This window comes from Sphaerodactylus townsendi, linkage group LG15 (assembly GCF_021028975.2).
Source record: "Sphaerodactylus townsendi isolate TG3544 linkage group LG15, MPM_Stown_v2.3, whole genome shotgun sequence".
Taxonomy (NCBI): Eukaryota; Metazoa; Chordata; class Lepidosauria; order Squamata; family Sphaerodactylidae; genus Sphaerodactylus; species Sphaerodactylus townsendi.
This window is the reverse complement of record NC_059439.1, coordinates 10,399,984-10,419,597: the sequence shown is the minus strand read 5'-3', so window position 1 is coordinate 10,419,597 and position 19,614 is coordinate 10,399,984. Positions and strand designations below refer to the sequence as shown.

The 19,614-nt window shown below is 46.2% G+C and overlaps 1 protein-coding gene across 1 annotated transcript in view; it reads right to left on the bottom strand.

Annotated features, from left to right (window-relative positions):
• Nucleotides 1–878: 878 nt before the first annotated feature.
• The window catches only part of SMARCD2 (SWI/SNF related, matrix associated, actin dependent regulator of chromatin, subfamily d, member 2), a 35,907-nt gene continuing 17,171 nt past the window's right edge, over nucleotides 879–19,614 (bottom strand). Inside the window, exons 2-13 of the mRNA XM_048517388.1 lie at nucleotides 19,051–19,238; nucleotides 13,891–13,933; nucleotides 13,156–13,278; nucleotides 12,601–12,720; nucleotides 11,554–11,649; nucleotides 10,581–10,682; nucleotides 9,573–9,734; nucleotides 8,339–8,436; nucleotides 6,032–6,167; nucleotides 3,396–3,518; nucleotides 2,610–2,711; nucleotides 879–1,837 (exon numbers count right to left, since the gene is read on the bottom strand). Of these exons, the coding sequence (XP_048373345.1) occupies nucleotides 1,784–1,837; nucleotides 2,610–2,711; nucleotides 3,396–3,518; nucleotides 6,032–6,167; nucleotides 8,339–8,436; nucleotides 9,573–9,734; nucleotides 10,581–10,682; nucleotides 11,554–11,649; nucleotides 12,601–12,720; nucleotides 13,156–13,278; nucleotides 13,891–13,933; nucleotides 19,051–19,238 (1,347 nt within the window). The 3' untranslated portion in view covers nucleotides 879–1,783. The remainder of the gene's footprint in view (nucleotides 1,838–2,609; nucleotides 2,712–3,395; nucleotides 3,519–6,031; nucleotides 6,168–8,338; nucleotides 8,437–9,572; nucleotides 9,735–10,580; nucleotides 10,683–11,553; nucleotides 11,650–12,600; nucleotides 12,721–13,155; nucleotides 13,279–13,890; nucleotides 13,934–19,050; nucleotides 19,239–19,614) is intronic.

The following is a 19,614-nucleotide window of genomic DNA, read 5'->3' as shown; positions in this document are numbered from 1 at the left end:
CTCATAAGAACTCACACATACCTTTATTTCTTCAGAATGGATTGCAAAATGTCTTCTTGACAGAGCAGGTTTAGGCCCAAGCTCATGGGTTGAGCTGGCCTCAGCAGCCAGGTAGGGAAAAGCCCTTTCAAGTCTCTATAACCCCATGAAAGTTAGGCAGGGCTATCAATTGCCTTTTTCTGTCACAATGTCCAGATGGGAAGGATTGTCCCTCCACAGGTGGGATAACTGCCATTAATTAATTAATTTATTTATATATTTTTTAAATTTAAAATTATATATAATGGTCTGGTGGAGGTGGAGAATCAATTCTAGGGCACAATTCCTGTTACAGACTTGAGGGGAGAGAACTAAGCAATGATGTTCTAGTGAGTGGGGCAGGAAGAGAGCCCCTTTCACATTCTTTCTCTTGCCAACTGTTGCTAGATGTAAAACCTACAGGCAACTGAACTAAAGTCACACCTCCGTTGTTTCAGTTGAGGATAGTTGTCTGTTACTTAATATAAATGCTTTCAATCCAGTGTGGTGTAGTGGTTAAGAGCAGGTGCACTCTAATCTGGCGAACCGGGTTGGATTCCCCTCTCTGCCGCTTGAGCTGCGGAAGCTTATTTGATGAACTAGATTAGCTTGTGCACTCCCAACACATGCCAGCTGGGTGACCTTGGACTAGTCACAGTCCTTCAGAACTCTCTCAGCCCCACCCACCTCACAGGGTGTTTGTTGTGAGAGGGAAAGGGAAAGGAGTTTGTAAACCCCTTTGAAGAGACAGGTGAGAAAGGGGGGATACTAATCCAAATCTTCTTCAAGTGGTAGTTCAGCTTTGGAACCAATCCTTTGCTCCCTTGTTCCTAAACAAAGCCACTAAACGCAACACAAACTGTTGATTGAGAGTGGTTTTTTTTATTAGAAAACATTCAACATAGAAATTGATCAAAACATTTTCACTCGTAACGAGAACATTCCACCCATGCCCACTTGGCCAGCTGTACATCTCAAGGTGAGGACCACAAACAGCATCTTCCAGGTTAAGTGCTGAGGGGTGAGGAGCAAAGGCACTTGAGAAGACCAAGAAGGCTGTCACCCCTGTCTCTCCTTGCATGTTTCCTGCAGTGCTAAGTGAGGCTGCAGAGAAAAACCTGATTCCCCCCCACCCACCTTCTAAAACAACTCAAACACATCGGAGCCCCAAGGAACAGCAACTGATTGTCAAAACAGGAACGCAAAGGCCTGAGCAAACCCCTTCCGCACAACACCAGATGTCTTAAACTGGAGGGGACAAAACACAGCACATTTGATAACTCTTCCTCTGTACAAAAAACCCCCCGCAAAATTATAATAAGAGAAAACCTGCTCCCCCAAAAGAGAGATAGTGCAAAGACTAAATGCCAGCCAGGCTGGCTGTTTGGAATGGACAAAGCTTTGGTTAAAGGTGAGCAGCAGCAACAGCCCACCTCTGATACAAGGGAGGCTGCTGAGACTTAGCTAAGAGGTAGAAGGTAACAAACAAAAATTCCTAGTGTCCCAGAGACAAAGCACAGAGGGAGGGCAGGGGTCAGGTGAGAGGGGAGCTCGCTGCCTTCTGTAAAAAAGAGGCTTTACGCCTTATATATTTCCAGAAGGTTAGTGAGTAATCCACCCTTCAACCTCCCTTTTTAAAAAAAGGCTCAAAGAGCAACAGGCAGCTAGCAGAGTTCCTCCAAGTCCCAGTTGGGACAGAAGATTCCAGATAAGCATCTGTCCCATTCGAAGTACCACAAGTGCAGGAGAGTTGGAGGCGAGAGCACTAAGTAAGACGGACACCGAGCACTTGTTCCAGTTCTTGTCTGCGCTGCTGAACCTGGAAGAAACGAGGCAGTTACAGGAATAGATGAGAAGGCAGCAGCAAACGAACTCATCTGCACTCAGCAGTAAGGCATGCCCTCCTCCTTCCAGGGACCAAGGCTTTTCTCACAGCAGTGCCATAACAGAGCTAGAATATTCCACCCGTGCCCACCTCCCACTGGGGCAGATGTAACCTGGGGGCAGGATAAAGAAAGAGTCACAGAGCTCTCTTACAGAGGCTGAGAGCAGCTCATAACCAATACAAAGGGACTTGATGAGAGGGGCTTGCAATAGAAAAGATAAATCTACAGAGCCCCTCCAGCAGCCAGATGGGATCCCAGTTTCTTCCCAGTTGAGAGCAGCAGTGGCGTAGTGGTAAACAGCAGGTGCACTGTAATCTGGAGAACCAGGTTTGATTCCCCACTCTGCCACTTGAGCTGTGGAGGCTTATCTGGGGAACTAGATTAGCCTGTGCACTCCAACACATGCCAGCTGGGTGACCTTGGGCTAGTCACAGTTCTTTGGAGCTCTCTCAGCCCTACCCACCTCACAGGGTGTTTGTTGTGGGTGGGGAGGGGAAGGGAAAGGAGTTTGTAAACCCCTTTGAGTCTCCTTACAGGAGAGGGGGGGGGATATAAATCCAAACTCTTCTTCTCCAGGGTAATATGCCTGAAAGAGAACTCTTTCACACTCCCCTCTCCCGGAGGACTGTCAGGGTGAAATGACACACCACCTGGAACCCCAGGAAAAATCTTGACTAGTGCAGTGTCAGGTCAGTCTTTCCAAACCTTGGCAAATATGTGTCTCCCAACAGCCTCCTGCATCCAGGGTTGCTGGTAGAACTCAGCGCGTCTCTCCTCTTCAGGGTTCCCAACCACTTCTGTAATAATCTAGGGCAAAATGGGCATGGAAAAAGAATAAACTCAGGGGAAGTGAAAGTTCTTGGTGTCTGATGTCAAAAAATGTGACACGGAAACCTACATAGGAACAGACTATATGGTGGGTGAAAAGCAGAAGAGTCAAATCATGGCTAGATCCAATCAAGCCAAGGCCCATCTATCCCCGTGATGGGTATCTTAATACTGGTCCACCAGATGCCTTGCAAAAGGTCACAGATACCACCATGTCTGTTAGTGGAACTCCTGCCTCTCCCCATTATTCAAAAGTCTATATCAGAATAAAATAATGGAAGTGGAGGGAATTGGTATCAATTTACTTTGCACTCTGCCTCCCAAAGCTAAGGAGTTCATAAACTTATGCAGGGTAGAAGCGGAAACAGAGTGGCAGCATGGGAGGAATTTGTTGTGGGATACAAAGAACTTTGCCAGGTATTGCACAAACCCAAAGAATGGCAAACCCAAAGACCTGTTTGATTTAAGTTTTCAAAAACATATGGACAGTTCACTCACAACACAGGTAGGCCTATTCCTTTGATTCCTATTCCTAATGGCAACTGAATATCTCAGCCAATTTTGGGGGGAGGCACCAAACCAGGGCAGAAAGATCTCCAAATCAGCTCCACATATGCAGTTCAGCCACGTTCTCCCTAGCATCGTTCCTTGGTTGAAAGTTACCTTCAAGTCCCTCTGTTGAGATCTGATCCATTCCTGGATAAAATCCTGGGGGCTGTTGCTGAAACTCAGCATGAAATCTCGCTGTGTCTTCAGCTGGTTGATGGACTCAATGGTTTCATGAATCTGAAAGGGAAAGAGGTACACTGGAGTGAAGGGGGTGGGAATGGCAAGGCTACCAGGAAAGCCTAGCAATTTGGTCTTGTCTCATCTGCCCACTGGCAAGACACAGCTTCGCCCTTCAACACCCGCTGTGCCCAAAGACGCCAAGCAAAGACAGCTCATCTCCTTTTGAAACAAAACCTGTCTCTCTCCAAACAGCTGTCATTCTAAACAAAACCAGCAGCCTTTCTACTGGATGGAAACTCTGAAGCAGATGGATATGACGGAAAGCATGGAGGCGCAAAGCAACATCTTCAGCCAAAAACCTGTGGTTAGGGAAGGAAAAAAAACTCCTAAAGCCTAATGGCACTTTAAAAGGCAACTGACATTTATTAGTGTGAACTTTTGTGAGTTACCACCGAAACTGGCAGTGACTGACAAAAGCTCATGGTTTAATGAACACCAGTAGTTTTTAAGATGCCACTGGGATTTCTGTTTCATTTTTCTACAACAGAATAACAAGGCTACCCCTTTGCAATCGATCAGGGAAGGAGAAGCCATAGGAAGAATGATAGGGGACCTGATTTTATATGGTGTTCCAACTTTAACCTCCTTGTTCCACCCCAGGAACCATCTCTTCAGATATACAGGGAACACCCCCAACACATATAATCAATTTTTAATAACCTGACCCAGCTCTTTTGAGATATGGCCAGCCGTACAACAAAATGGCATTCCAAGACTCAAGGACGCTTGTCTCTTTTCTTTTTTGCAGCAGTGAGTTTGCCCAATTCCCCCTTTCTTGCAAGATTCAGTGTGTGCAGGAACACAGGAAGATGACCCGGGGCGGGGTGGGGGTGGGGGCAAGAGATGTGGAAGGCATATATCGGAAAGGACTGGCTGGCTTCAGTGCAAGACAGGCACCGCCCCCTCATTTTCTGCCTTCTCTCCACAATCGAGAAATCTAGAAACTAAACTTATTTTTTTCTTATGTAAAAAGTTAACTGGGATCCTGAATAGTCTAAATCCATCATGACGCTATAAAGTTGGAGTCTGATCCTACCGTGTTTCCCCCAAAATAAGACAGAGTCTTATATTAATTTTTGGCTATATTTAGGGCTTATTTTCAGGGGATGTCTTATTTTTTGCCCCCCAGGGGCGAAGTGCGAGGCCACGTCCCCCACAAGGCTGCACCACCTGCCAGGCCAGGCACAAGTGCCTCAGATGCCCAGGCTACACACAGGCCTGCTGGCTCTGTGTGCTTAAAAGGGTCGTCTTTTAGCAGGCATGGTCCTGCCTTTGGGCTATCTTTTAAGTTATGGTGAGCATTTTTAAAATTATGATTTTTAACTGCAATGTAGGTTTGACAGGTTGTTGCCGCCCTGAGCCCTTCTGGGATGCGCAGGATAAAACTTAAAATAAAAATGAATTTAATTTTTTTAAACAGCATACCCATGAGCCTTTGCTAAATAAACAGGGGGCTGTGCCGGGGAATCTGTAACTAGGGCTTATTTATGGAGTAGGGCTTATATATCAAGCATCCTTCAACAATACTGAAAAATCAAGCTAGGGCTTATTTTCAGGGTAGGGCTCATTTTCGGGTTAACATGGTAGACCTTCTGTTCACCACAACAGGGCAACCAGTTCTCTGCTCTTACACACCAAAATCCCTCCCATTTTTCCAGTCTAACAACAAATACATGAACACACATCCAATTTATACAAGATTAGCTCAAGGGGGAAAATGAGTGTGTGGTGCATGCAAAGTAATCTGGGCAACTTGCTATGAGTGTTGTTTATTTTATTCAGTTGTATTACAATTTAAGAATTTAGGTCTCAGCACCACAAAAGTCCAGAACTCAATATCATGCTGGATGGGTAGCTTCATTTCTGCTTGCAAGATCTCCTGGGAAGTAACATTTCCCAGTCTCATATGCCTGGATACCCTGATACCAGTCAAAATTTGGAAGACTTCCATCCTCCAGCCCAGAACCATCATGTTCAAGAGAAGTTTGCTTTAGAAGCCATGATTAATGAATACTTTAGGGCAGGGGTCCCTGACTTTTCTGAGCCTGCGGACACTTTTGGTGGGCACAATCAGAAAATGGTTGCCACAAAAGGCGGAGCCAACCACAAAAATCCCAGACAATGAGGTCATGCAAAACTCTAATAGTAATTCAGGTGTTGTGTGTTTTCCAAGTTGTATGGCCACAGCAACTTCTTTAAAAATTTGTACAGCAAATCAGGTCTCTAGTGGCTGATCAGAGCATCTGGAAGGCAAAATCCCCATCTGGGTTCAGCCACTTTCTAAAACACTTGGTGGACACCAAGAAAGGTGGCTATGGGCACCATGTTGAGGAACTCTGCTCTATGGCCAAACAGGTTATCTCTCTAAAGGTCAAGGAGAACTGTGTATTCAAGCAAAGCCACAATAAAACTAACTGAATGGGGCACCATCCACACTAAATAATCCACCAAACAGTGAAAGGTCACAACGCTTGGGTCTTGTCCTTGTTCCAGGGTTGGTGGGACCCTACCTTGGAATCCAAGGAGGCAATTTCCTGCTGGTTGGTGGTGGAGGCCAAGAAGTTGCTCATCTGGGCCTTCAAGGGATCATCCACTTCCACATCAATGTCATAGCAAGCAGTTTTCTTCTGATCATTGGGATCCACACTGGAGAGTTGGGGGACAGGAGGGCGGGGTGAGGGCCAACAGCATATAATTCACTAGCAGCTGCTCCTTCACTGCTATCCCACAAACATTAAGCTTACCGATTCTTACCTATCCGCCCTGAACGACTTCAACAGAATTTCTTTATTTTGCACATTTCTATCCCACCCTTTCTCCAAGGAGCTCAGAGTAGTATAAACCCTCCTCCCCTCTTCCATTGTATCCCAACAACCAGCCTGCAACTCAGATGAGGCTGACAGAAAATGACAGGCCCACAGTCATCCAGCAGGCTTCATGGTCAGCAATAATTTCAATCTGGCCAAAGAACCATGGTCTAACCACTACTGCACACTACCACTTGGAGGCAAACAGCAGCCAGACTAATCTGAACAGCAGAGATGCTTGGTGCCCACAGTGAACACATGACTGGCAAATATACAAGCATCTAGACAAATCAACACCATATGGGCCAAATATATTTTTAATTATTTAAAATCATGTTGCTCTGTGCCTTGGACCAGTACGATAACAACACCCTGTCACAGTATTCAGAAGACTCTCCATTAATTGTTATCCTTTTAGCGGAGATAATGGCACCAGGATACTGTTGAGGATTTTACTGATTTTATTGTTGCCAACTGATGCTATATATACGCCATCATGAGCCCATGTGGAGAAGGGAGGCTATAAACCAAATAAAATAAATCTTTAAAGGCCAACTGAAACAAATGGATTTTGTACCCCTTTCAAGTGGGACATAACAAAGGAAAACATCTGACCAAAATATGCACCAATTGCCAGACAGGCCTTCCTAGATACATCAGCAGTAGCGTTATCTACAAGTTTAGGGCTCCTCAACCTTGAACCATTAGGCATTTGGAATTCTGGTAAGTGATATTGAGCGGCACAAGAAAATGGCTGCTACTGGGGGGCTGGATGCGATTACAAAATGTGGGGAGCTTCCACAATTCAGGCAGCTGTTTCATGCGAGTGCTTCCTGCAGACCAGTAGGAATGGCTCTTTTGAAGCATCTCCTACACCAGTGAAGGGGAGGAAAGTCAGGAGTGACTCTTAGCTTTAGGGAACAGATGCTTGGGGAAGAAGCAAGTGGGCAAATACACCAGCGGGCGCAGCAATGCCCATTTGCACCCACAAGACTGCCTCTCCCCCTATGTCACCCGAAGAGCTTTGCCATCAGTAAATAAGAAGGGATTTATACCCCACCTTTCTCCTGTAAGGAGATTCTACAAACTCTGTGCCCTTCCTCTCCCTACAACAGACACCTTGTGAGGTAGGTGGGACTGAGAGAGTTCTGAAGAACTGTGACTAGCTCAAGATCACCCAGCAGGAATCTAGGAGTGCGGAAACACATCTGGTTCTCCAGATAAACCACTGCCACTCAGATGAAGGAGTGGGGAATCAAACCTGGTTCTCTAGATTAGAATCCAACTGCTCTTAACCATGCTGGCTCTCCATTTGCTGGTGAGCCCTGGCTCTAAAACAGTCCACACATCCTCAATTAGGGCTTGTTTGGTTCTGGTCTTGGCCAAGTGGAGCACTCTGTTGAGTGAGATCAGGACCCAGTGGGATTTAGTACAATTTCTCAATGTCTGTATTATGGAGCTATACTGTCAGGCCCATAGCAGAGGACAGCAACATTTTTTCTCCCGTTTCCATTCCCTGATACAACTGGAGATATTGATGTGGGAGAGGATTGGTTATGATTGATTTACCCTCAGTTTTAAGGTGCCATGGTTTTTGCGTATTGTGGAATTTTATGTTAGTCTTATGGGTTTTAATGCATGACGATGTTTATGATGTGCAGTTTCTTTGCTGTAAGCCGCCCTGAGCCCAGTTGGGGAAGGGCAGCCTAGAAGACAAATAAATAAGTACATAAAAATAAAATTTGGACCACTGTCTAGACAGTTAGGAAGAACATCTCCTCACCCTGATGCTATTTCTCATAGGTCTTTCAACTGGCTTTCACAAAATATTTTCTGTCAAGCAAACCAGCACAGAGGTTGCAGAAGACCAATAAGGGCCATGTTGGCTTCAATTCCTTCATGCAATGCAGAATGAGGAGGGGGTGGCTAGGGAAAGGAAAGCTGTGTGCACACGCAAGGATAGACAGACAAGAATTTGCTCCCCCACACGCCTTGCGTTGCCAGCCCCACCTGATGACATGGTTGATGACAATGGGATCTGGGTGTTGCAGCAGCCCCGCCAGCTTCATAGGGATCTCAGAAAATCGCATGCGGATGCAGTTGAAGATCTAGAAAAAAGCAAAGGGACAAAGCCATTTGTGAAAGGGCACAACATCACTCGCCATGCAGAAAACAGGCCAGAAGAGTCTGATCTAGAACTGATTCAAAAGGGACATATGAAAGGTTTCTTGATCCTTGAGGTCACATGACTGAGATGCTGTGCTGACTTTTAAAGCATCCTGCCCAACAGCGATGCAAGTTATTACTTACCCAAGGCCACAACTTACTGATCTGGCAGTCTTTCACACTCTATCATCCCAGATGACTTGATGAAAGACATGAGATGGCACTGACTTGTGAGACTGGGTCTACCATGAGGATGCAATTTGACAGTGCCATAATTCCCCAGTTGAAATTTGCCCCATGGTTTAAAACCATCAGAAAAGACCATTCTGGAGCACAGTATCTGGTAAACATAACCTCAGGATGGCATTCACATCCATCAGGTTCCGAGCAATGCGATTGGCTGTTCTTACTGGGTGATATTTTCAAATTCTGTTATTTTGACGTCTTTGTACATGCAGGAATCCAGTTGTCAAAAATCTCCCTCAATTATGCTTTAGACTGTCCACTTTTTGTAGAGCCCAGGAACAAATGTATTAAGATAACCCCAGGTGATCTTGCCTGAGATTCTGATACTTGCTGTCTGATACTGATTCTTATACGTCCTACAGAGTAGTTCTCTTTGTACCAGCAGCAAGGAAGATTAAAGCTGGAGAGTCTATCAAGAAAACATCTACTCTGAGTGTCTGAAAACATTTTATTAATGAAGGGTTGTATTTTACCCAACAGGTTACAATGTTAAATCTTGTTTGGTTGTGGTGGGTTTTCCAGGCTGTGTGGCCGTGGTCTGGCAGATCTCATTCCTAACGTTTCACCTGCATCTGTGGCTGGCATCTTCAGAGGTGTATCAGAGAGAAGTGACAAACTTTCTCTGTGATACACCTCTGAAGATGCCGGCCACAGATGCCGGCGAAACATTAGGAGCAAGATCTACCAGACCACGACCGCATAGCCGTTGAATCCGGCCATGAAAGCCTTTGACAATACATTAAACCTTGTTTGTTTATTTTGTTCCTTTCTTTTCTATATAGAGGGCTTTGGCCAAACACAATACCATTTTACTACTACTGCTACTACTGACCTGGCGGAAGTAGCGGTTGCAGTTGATGTATTCCTTCTCGTGGCTGTCCTGAAGCTTGTTATGTTTGATGTAGAGCCAGAGGGCCTGCATGATGCTGGCACGAGTCTGGGTGTGAACGCCCAGCAGGCGAGCCAGACGGGGGTCCAGCTTGTACTGGGGGGGCTGCAAGGACAACATTGCATGGTTAACAAGCACATGTTTCAGTTCAAGTCAAGCACCACAACCCACTCCCACCTTCCCCAAAAAATTAGAGGGAGGGGGGCTTTTTGAGTAGTTAAGAAGAGTGGGATCATCCCTACACCCATGCAAGGGGAGAGATCTCAGATGGACACTGGCCAGACTTAACCCTCCTCTTCCCAGTTTTAATCCAAAGGCAAGATGGTCTAACTTTGGCATATCTGGATGCTGCCCAAAAGGCAAACAGCACCTCTGTAAGTCACAGCACAGACTGATATCAATCAGGCCTGGCATCCCAGGTCCAGAGTTAAGGCCACACCTGGCCTCGTTATCAGTAGCTTGGGGCCTGAATGGTGTTCTATCGTTTTGCTTTGTAACTAGTAAATTATGTAAACCTCCCTCGTTATCTCCCATTTCCTGTAGAAGTGGGGGAGCCTGTGGCAGCTTGGAGCCTCACAACAATGTTGCTTTCACACTGCCTTTTCTTGTGCAAATTGTTTTGGGAATGGATGGGAGGGGGGATTGTCTGAAGGAGCAATGGTTTAAGATGTATACTGGGGGCAGAGGACATGGCGCCAGCTCTGGCTTCCTGAATCCCAGGATCTGACATGGTTCAATAAAATTCTTGGAATATTCCTGAGTCTCAGTGATTGACTGGCGTAATAGAGCCTTACAACCTCCCTCCTCACCAAGGCCAGGAAATAATGGGGGATAAAACTACAGCTAGACAGCTTCCCTCCCAGAATTCAGCTATCTGTGCAGTTATGCAGCTGGGATGCTGAGAAGCCCAGGCATGCATCTTGGCCTGCTCTGGGGCCTCTTCCCAGTTACCTGGTGGTCCAGCATGAGCAGCAGAGTGCATTTCACATTGACGTCACCCGGGCGCTTGACCTGAAAGCCATCTGTCTCTTGAGTCGTGGCCATCCGGTGCCACTGTGGGGAGGGGAGGGGGGGGCAGAGCACATGAGACATAGCAAGAAGCAGGTTATTCATTTGCAGTACTGTATCTTCCAGGTTACCTTTTGAACCCCATTGCTTATATTGCAGAATCTATTTTTTTTAAAATCATTTTTCTACTTCTTTAAGACTGACAGGCCAAAGAACAAAGGTGGGCAACAGCTGAGCCACATCCACGACTAGAGACCTGTCCTTCATCTCTACCATTTAAGGGTCTCCATGACCAGACGTTCATCATGCGCTGGCTGCACTGGAAAAATAGCCAAATAAGCATTCCGCTGGTGCTCAGTTAACACTGAGCAAAGGCACCAAGACGGCTTAATGCACTGCTGCTTTAACAAAGGTGGACAGCAAAGGGGCTTTTATGGCACCTGTTCAAAGGAATGCATTATTTTATTTGCTTTGCTGATACTCCCCCATTTCTCCCCCTAGGAAAACTGACTTGCATCATCTTCCTCTTCTCCATTTTTTCATCAAAACAATCCCATGAGGTAGGTTAGGCTTGCAGGGTGTGACTAGCCCCAGGGCGCACAAATGACAGAGTGCCGATCTGAGCCTGAATCTCCCAGATCCGACACTGAACGCCACACCAAGTTGGCTTTTGAATCACACATATAAAATAAGGCATCTTCGAACAGCTGTTTCAGTATTCTTTTTTGGGGGAGGGGCTGGCGTGTTACCATATCTGAGAATACTAGCAAAGGGCCCACAATGTGAGACGACAACCCAATGGGTAAAGTGAGGGGCTGGCCATTAAACAACCTAAGGAGTTAAAAACCTATATTACCTCACAGTTTTGCTGTAAGTTGCTCTGAGCTGCCCTCCCCCAAGACACATGGGCACCTACCTCCACCAGGTGGTTGTCTGGTCCATACAGTTCTTTGTCCAGCTCGATCACCAGGCTTTTGAAAAAGGAGGAGAATTTTCTCTTCTGCTTACTTGGCTGAGACAGAGAAGTAGAAAGCTTGATGATGGATCAAGCCCAATTTTCACACACAGAGACAGCACTGTTGACAAGGGTGAACCTCTAAAACTAAATGGAAATCCTTTCTTAGATTAGCCATGCCACTCCCAGACACAAGGGATGTCATCTGCATCAAACTGATACTATAATCCTATCTTCTTTTTAAATGCAGCACCAGAGACGTAGCTGGGCCAGAGCGCGGCCGGTGCACACTCTGTGTTTTCCGCCCCCTCCTCTGTGGCGCCCGGGCTCCCCCCCCCATCTTAGTGCAGGCTGGAGAAGTGGCTTGTTCCCTTCAGGCTGAAAATGCCCTGGTGGGAACTAGAGTGCCCATGAGACCCTGGGGTTCGCAAGGTCTCCTGGGAAGTGTAGTTCCCACCAGGCTGTTTTCAGCCTGAAGGGAACAGGCCACTTCTCCAGCCTACTAAGATAAGTGTGTGGGGGCGGGGCGGGAGGCAGCTTTTCCGGCCTCCCCAGGTGTGCACCCAGTGCAATCCCTTCCCACCCCCCACCCCCCACCCCAGTAGCCCAACCTCTGTGCAGTGCTCATATTAAGGACTTTTAGACAGACAGGAAGAAAGGTGCAGGGATGGAGGGAAAATTTAGATAAAGTGGCCATTTTGTAGAGTCTGGATTCCAGGATCTTTTGAGAAACAGAAATGAACATTGTGTCTGAAGTACAGCTGTGCTCTCTTTAACTTTTATAGTAGTGAGGCAATCTGGAAAAGAGGACAATCTAAATTTGACAGCCTGGACTCTGGAAAAGAGAACTGGACTGAGACAACCAGCCTGAGGCCGGGCTAAGAACAGTCCTGACTTAAGGCAAAGGAGTTGCTATGAACTGATCCACCCCTAGGTTGGAGGTGCACTAGCTAACTTCCAAGCACCACAACCCCCCACCCCTCATCAGAAATAAGGCTTCAGTCTTACATCATCTAAGAGTTTGCCCTCCACACGAAGTTCCCACGAGGCGATCCGTTCACCACCTTCAGAGTCCTCCTTGCCAGGAGTAAAGGTATTGGAGATGTAAATGCGCAGCTTTCGCTTTTGCTGGAAATACAGAAAAAAGTATTCATGGGAGGAACAGCAATAAAATGGCTGCCACAGGAGGCAGAGACAGCCACAAAATGGCTGTCATAGCTGAAATTCAGTAACATGGCGTATATCTTCATGCTGTGGTGGCAGCTGCTGCCAAAGAAACGTTTAAAAAATCTGCACAGTCAATCAAATCTCTAGTCAATCAGAAGCCTTGCTAGGCAAAAGCCCTACCTGGCCCCATCCACTTCCAAAAAACACTTGGTGTTGGCAGGTGCCAGGAGCTCCTACAGTGGTGATCCCTGCATCACAAAGACCACACCCTGGCCCAGACCTTTCGTCCTTGTGGACACTCTGTTAGTAGGCACACACTACTGGCACTACGGCCCAGATGGCCAGGGAATGCCCACCTAAGTGGATCAAAAAACTCGACAAACCACCCCTTCGCACCGTCAAAGGTTTCTTGATTGCCTCCTGGATTTCCATCCTTTTGCGGGCGATAGTTTGGTCCAGCTTGCGTTCAAAGGCCAGCAAATCCATATAGGCCTGTGACTCTGGGACAAGCTCACGAATCTATAAAAACAAAAACAGCCCATCAGAGGCACATTTCTCAGTTTGCGTTACCAGGTTCAATTTGCGCCAAGCTCCTGTGCCTCTAAAGCAGTTGTGCATAAATAAAATTTCAATGGGTAAACTTTCTGTTTTAAAATTTTCTGATGTTATAAACGAGGGAAGTCACATTCTCCAAGATTTCTTCTGTGATCCTCACCATTTCCAAGGCATATCCAGGCTCTGCATATTATTGGGAGGGGATAAAGGCTTTGCCTCAATATAACAAAGGACAGATGAGTGTCGGTGCTCTGGGGAAACCAGATGCTATCCGAACAGGAAAGGCTGTAACAAATCCCAATCTTTTGCAAGCAGCCATTCTACAAGGGAGTGAAGCAAAAGCTCTGAACTTCCCCTGAAGTAGTAGGTTCATTTTCCTACCAGTGCATACACATGGAATACCTTGTCTCCCTTCTCTTATCCACCCAAATGTTATGGAAGAAGGTGGTATGGAGAATTTCCTCAGGCCCCAAGGTCAGTCCCCCCCACCCCCTGCACCCAAGTACTAAATGGTATATCCTCTGCCTTTCTCCACCCTTTAAGGCTGAAAACTGCTCTCAGAAAATGGATGCTTACCCGCTGTGGTAGGACCTTGTCTGCCATCTTCCTCCGTTTCAGCCTGCAAGAATTGTGCAGAGGGGTAAGTCGTTAGAAGAGAGATCTCTGGCGAAAGATACCCAACTGTTGTGAACAACCCAACTCTGGAACTGGAATGAACTACAGAAACTAGACCTCAGACAGTTATGGAAGCAAACTAACAGCAAAATACCTTCCCTATCTTGAAAATACTCTCAATAGATGCCTTTTCATATTTCCCTTTAAAAAAGCCTTCAAGGCCATATTGTTCAAAGGCAGATTAACTCATTAATTGTTATTGGAGATAAGATTTAGGTTGCTGATTGCTTAAATCTCTGTGAAAATTATAGTGACCTACTGCAGGGAGGAGAGGCAGGGTGGGGTGAATGGTTTACAGTGGCAGACTCTAGTTTGGAGAACCCAGTTTGATTCCCCACTTTTTCCATGTGAAGCCTGCTAGTTGGCCTCGGGCCAGTCATAGTTCTCTCAGAACTCTGTCAGCCAACGCACAGGCAGACAATGGCAAACCACCTCGCAGCATCTCTTACCTTGAAAACCCTACAGGGTTGCCATCAGTTATCTGTGACTTATGAACGGACACACACTCTGCAGGGAGAGTTGTCCAAGCAAAGCCAATTATAAAGTGCTTTGCAAATTTTAATTATTATAGATATGAACAGCCAGGAGGAAATGGAAAGGGTAGATCATGGAGACAGAGTTGAGCACACTTCAGGCATCTCAACCCCATCCTGCCCAGATCCAAGAATGTTAGGAACTTCTCTGAGACACTTTCAAGGTACTCATGTCAATTTTAATGCTGGGGTATGCGCAAGTCTCCAAACAGCCACTAGACTGAGCAGCATAGACCACATTTCAAAATCCTTCTGTACTTAGAACTCAACCAGTTTGGCTTTAATTAAAAATTTGCTCCTGCATCCATGCCCTGACTTATGAACACTATCGGCCCAAGTTCTTAACCCCTATTCTTGCACTGAGAACTGACTCTTCTGTTGCAGCTTTGACGTCCTTTTTATTAAACAGCCAATCCGGAGGGTAGCCAGTTTCCTACAGGGTGTTATAAACCTTCACATTGTTAGGAATAAGTGTTAATTTCAAGCATTGTAAAATGTATGACATGTGCATTTTTATAATTTTATTTTCTATTCTGTTTTCTATTACTTTTTAATGTTAATCAACTGTGTCTCCTTTTAATTATTATGCTAGATTATATTTTTGATGCCAGTAAAGGTCTGTGTGTGTGTGCGTGCGTGCTTTGCGAGAGAGAGAATACTATCCAGAATCCATTGTCAGAGACATTTGTTTATGGTTCATCTTCTCATGGTAGCAAGCACAGCAATAGCTCGACAATGAAAAAACCTCAACCAAAACATCTGTGCCCCAATAGGGGACTCTGCTATTATGGAAAATTTTACTCATCAGCTTAAAATTTCTGCTTAGCCAGAATTAGATGTTTTATTTACTTGGATGCAGTTTACATGTTGGATAAATGACACAAATGTATTCACTGACCAATTTAGGCCAATGAAGACAGCGTGAAGTGGATCGGTTGAAGAAAGTAATGCGGTGGATCCCATGCCGTCCAACCACTTCTGTGAACAAAGTTTATTTTAAGTATTGATTTATTTACTTCGCCCACCTTTCCTTCTGGCTCAAAACTGATCCTTTGATCTAAGCAGACTTCCTCCAATGTAAGTGGCTCTTTGGTTGGGAAAAAAAATCTGAGTTGGAGGTAGACTCCTGGGAAGATGGTTAAATCTACACCATAAATAGAGAACCCAGTTGATCATTTATGATCCACAATGCCTGAATCCTGAAAGGGAGTTTAGTATTGTGAGGATTCACTGTTATGCAGGGGAGTCCAACTCTGGCGCTTGAGATGTTCATGGACTACAATTCCCATCAGCCCCTGCTGGAAAGGGGCTAATGAGAACTGTAGTCCATGAACATCTCAAGCGCCAGAGTTGAACACCCCTGCTGTAATTTAACGTGTTGGATCCAGCCAACTTTTCTGATCCATCTTACTCAATTTTCCTCCTTCCTTACAGCCCCCATCCCACAGTGCTTTTGCCCATGATCTCCAGCAGAGCCTTTCTGGATGGTCAAAGTGGACTTTCCTTCTCCTCCCTTTTCACCAGCAGGAAAGCTGACTGGATCTCACCCAATGCATAGATTCCAACATTTTCATCTATTCACTCACATTCATTTACCTTGGGGGGGGGGGGGGGGGGTTCCTGCAATGCTTACACTATGAGTATGAAAACTGAATTTTGGTACTTAGAATCACAGATCTGTGAAGGAAAAGCGCTGCCACCAAGTTCAGACTGTCTAAGGGAATGAATGTTGGCTGTCCAGCATACCTATGGACTTATCACATTGCCTTATTCTCTGGCTTCCATCAGCCTCACTGAGAAGAACTTGGCCCTTGAAGCCTGGATGCCAGATGTGTGCAGCTGCTTATTTCTTCATACAATGTCTTTCTTGGAGCAAGAAGGGGGGTGGGGGCTCAGGGATTGCCAAGAAGTTAAGAGTCATTTGCACTTTATTTGTTTTGAAAAACAGCTGGCAAAACCCACTCCAAGAAGGCCGGAGAGAACTCAAAGTATTCATGGGAGAACAACAATCCAAAGCCCAATTGAGTGCAGGCAGCTTATATAAGCAGAGCCTAGGCCAATGATGGCGAACCTTTTCGAGACTGAGTGCCCAAATTGCAACCCAAAACCCACTTATTTATCATGAAGTGCCAACACGGCAATTTAACCTCAATACTGAGGTTTTAGTTTAGAAAAAACAGTTGGCTCCGAGGCGTGTGTTACTCGGGAGTAAGCTTGGTGGTAGTCGGTGGCTTTGCTTTGAAGCAACCGTGCAACTCTTCCAACGGGTGAATCATGACCCTAGGAAGGTTTACTCAGAAGCAAGCCCCATTGCCAGCAACCAAGCTTACTCCCAGGTAAAGGATCGTGCTTTAGTTCTTTGCATGAAAATCAGTGGGGTTTAACAACGCTTAACAGGGTTAGCTACACTGCTTCCCCAAAACTAGGTCTTAGGTTTAATGCTAATAATCGAGCCCAGTGGCCCAGGCCAGCCTAGACATGTGTGCGTGGGGGGACTCTGTGCGTGCCCACAGAGAGGGCTCTGAGTGCCACCTCTGGCACCCGTGCCATAGGTTCGCCACCACTGGCCTAGGCCCTAGAGTGTCACGAAGCTGGAGAGGCCGTGTTCCCATACAAAATGGGAAAGTACAGGAGGAGACTTATCCTCAGTTCCCACTGACGAATCACCAGCAAGAGCTGCACAATCCTGGAGCCAGGAGACATCCCAGCCACGCCATCCAGTTCAGGTTTTGCGGGCAAGCTGGTGACGGGTAAGCTGGTGAAGGACATTTACCCTAAAATAGTCACTTCTGGAGAACCTTAAACCTCCATTCGCTTACACACTTGAGGCATGGATCCCAGTTCAATGCAAGGAAGCAGAGGATATCAACCATCACATAAAAGACAGCAGCAGCAGCAGCAGTCGCCTCTCTGGTGGGTTGAGATCACCTTCGACCAGAAGGGCACAAAGAGTCTACCAGTAACTCAAGCAAGGAGAAAACATCTAACAGTTCCTTATCCACAGGCTAATTTGGAAGGAACAATTTCAATCAATCAATCAACCAACCTTTATTGGCATTAGATATCTGAAGAACAATTTATCAGACAGTTGGCTATTGCAGTCTTGTGTTCAGCTTCACGAATCTTCAAAGCAATTAGGACGGGGTGTCCAACTCTGGCGCTTCAACTCTGGCCCCTGCTGGAATTGTAGTCCATGAACAACTGAAGTGCCAGAGCTGGACACCTCTGAATTAGGAGAAACTTGGCTACTGACACTGTTGTTAGAAGATCCTGGCTGGCTAAGAGATATGATAGTAATTCCTTGTTGGGAATTCTTTGGCTGTTCAGCGGTTCGATAAACAATGGTTCGATAAAAAATTTTCCGCGAGTATAAAGAGGAGCAATTTCAAATGTAATATGGATGGGCAGAAGCTCTGAGCTCTCTACCCAACCCCAATTCTAGCTTCTTCTCCCCAGCTATTTTCCTCCCAGCCGAGAACAGGCAGGTGGTCTCAGCCCTCGCTTCCCCGTGCCCACTTGATGGGAATTCAATGACAATGGGCCCACCATCGTTCAATCTAGTCTGCTACAGACTAGATGCTATTTCAGGACAACGATTCTGTACTTTTGACAGCATGAGCAGAAAAGCCCATGGTTCACAAATCACCTCCTCTACAATGTCATATGAGGCCACCTCATAAGGAGACAATGCTTGTCTACCTTATGGGGTGGTTTTAAGGATTATTGAAATAACACATGTGGAGAACTCTGGACACTCAAAATGTGATGTATCAATGCTAAGTACAACTTAGTGAGTCTTGGAGGAGAAATATCCATGATATTATGTTATGTTTGATTCAACGTTTATTGATATCCTGTTTATTGATGGTTGTTGTATGATGTCATGATTATTGCTGTTGCTATTATGTTGTTGTGCACCACCCTGAGCCTCTCCAGGGAGGGCGGTATATACATTAAATATACAATACAATACAAATAAGAGCCCTCCTGAAACTGGAGGCAGACCAGGAGATAAACTGGGGGAGCAGGGAGGGAAGGTTAAAGCTCCCCTTGGTCAGTGACACTGGACTTAAGAGAGACAGAGGGTGAAAACGCCCACCGCTCTAGCAAGTAGGCGGGCCAGTTTTGAACCAGAAGCTGGGTGGAAAAGATGTCAAGAACAGGTCACTCCAGAGCAGAAAAACAACTTGAAGGAAAAGGCCACAACAGAACTCCTGAAATGGCCCCACCAAAGACCTCTGGTCTGCATTTCCCATTCTCAACTAAAATCTCCCTGTTCTGGCCCAGGATATCTCAGGGGGCCTGGAAAGGACTGAGAGCATCTGGCAAGCATCACTGGTTCTGTTCAACAACAACACCACACTGTGGGTGCATTCAAGGTTCCTCAGCCAATATGATCCCCCAAAGGAGTCTTTCTTCCCTGAAGAACTGAGAACTACCAGCTGCATAAGATTCCTTGGGTGGGGCAGAGTAGCAAAGACGCAATTTGCATCTAGGGCTTCAAAAATCTCCCCCTCCCCCTTCTTACCCTCGCCTTTGGGATAGCATCGGGGGCAGCTGGGCCTGCGGTGGAAGAAGGCGCTTCCGGAAGGGATCCATCATGGACTGTGGCATTCCAGGTCTCATTGGAGAAGCTGTTCCATAAGGAGGTCCAGAGGCAGACCCCAGCAACATCCCAGCCATGGGCATTCGGCCACCAGGCAACATGCCAGGACGCTGGTAAGGAAGAACAAAAGACATCTTAGGAAAGCTGCATCTTGTAGCTACCAGGAATTCAGGCCAGCTCCAAGTTTAGAGGGGGTCTAGGCAAAATTATCTGGACTACCACTAAGGTTGCCAGATCTGGGTTGGGAAATACTTGGAAAATTTGGGTGTGGAGCCTGAAGAGGGTGGGATTTGGGGAGGGACTTCACTGGGGTACCATGTAATGGACTCCCCCTTTCAAAATGGTCATTTTATCCAGGGGAACTGCTGTCTGTCAACTGAACATCAGTTGTAATAGTGGAAAATCTCCACTCACCACCTGGTTGGAAACCCTAATTGTCATCCCTCCAGTTAGTGGCTCCTTTTTGTAGTAGTAGTAGTAGTAGTA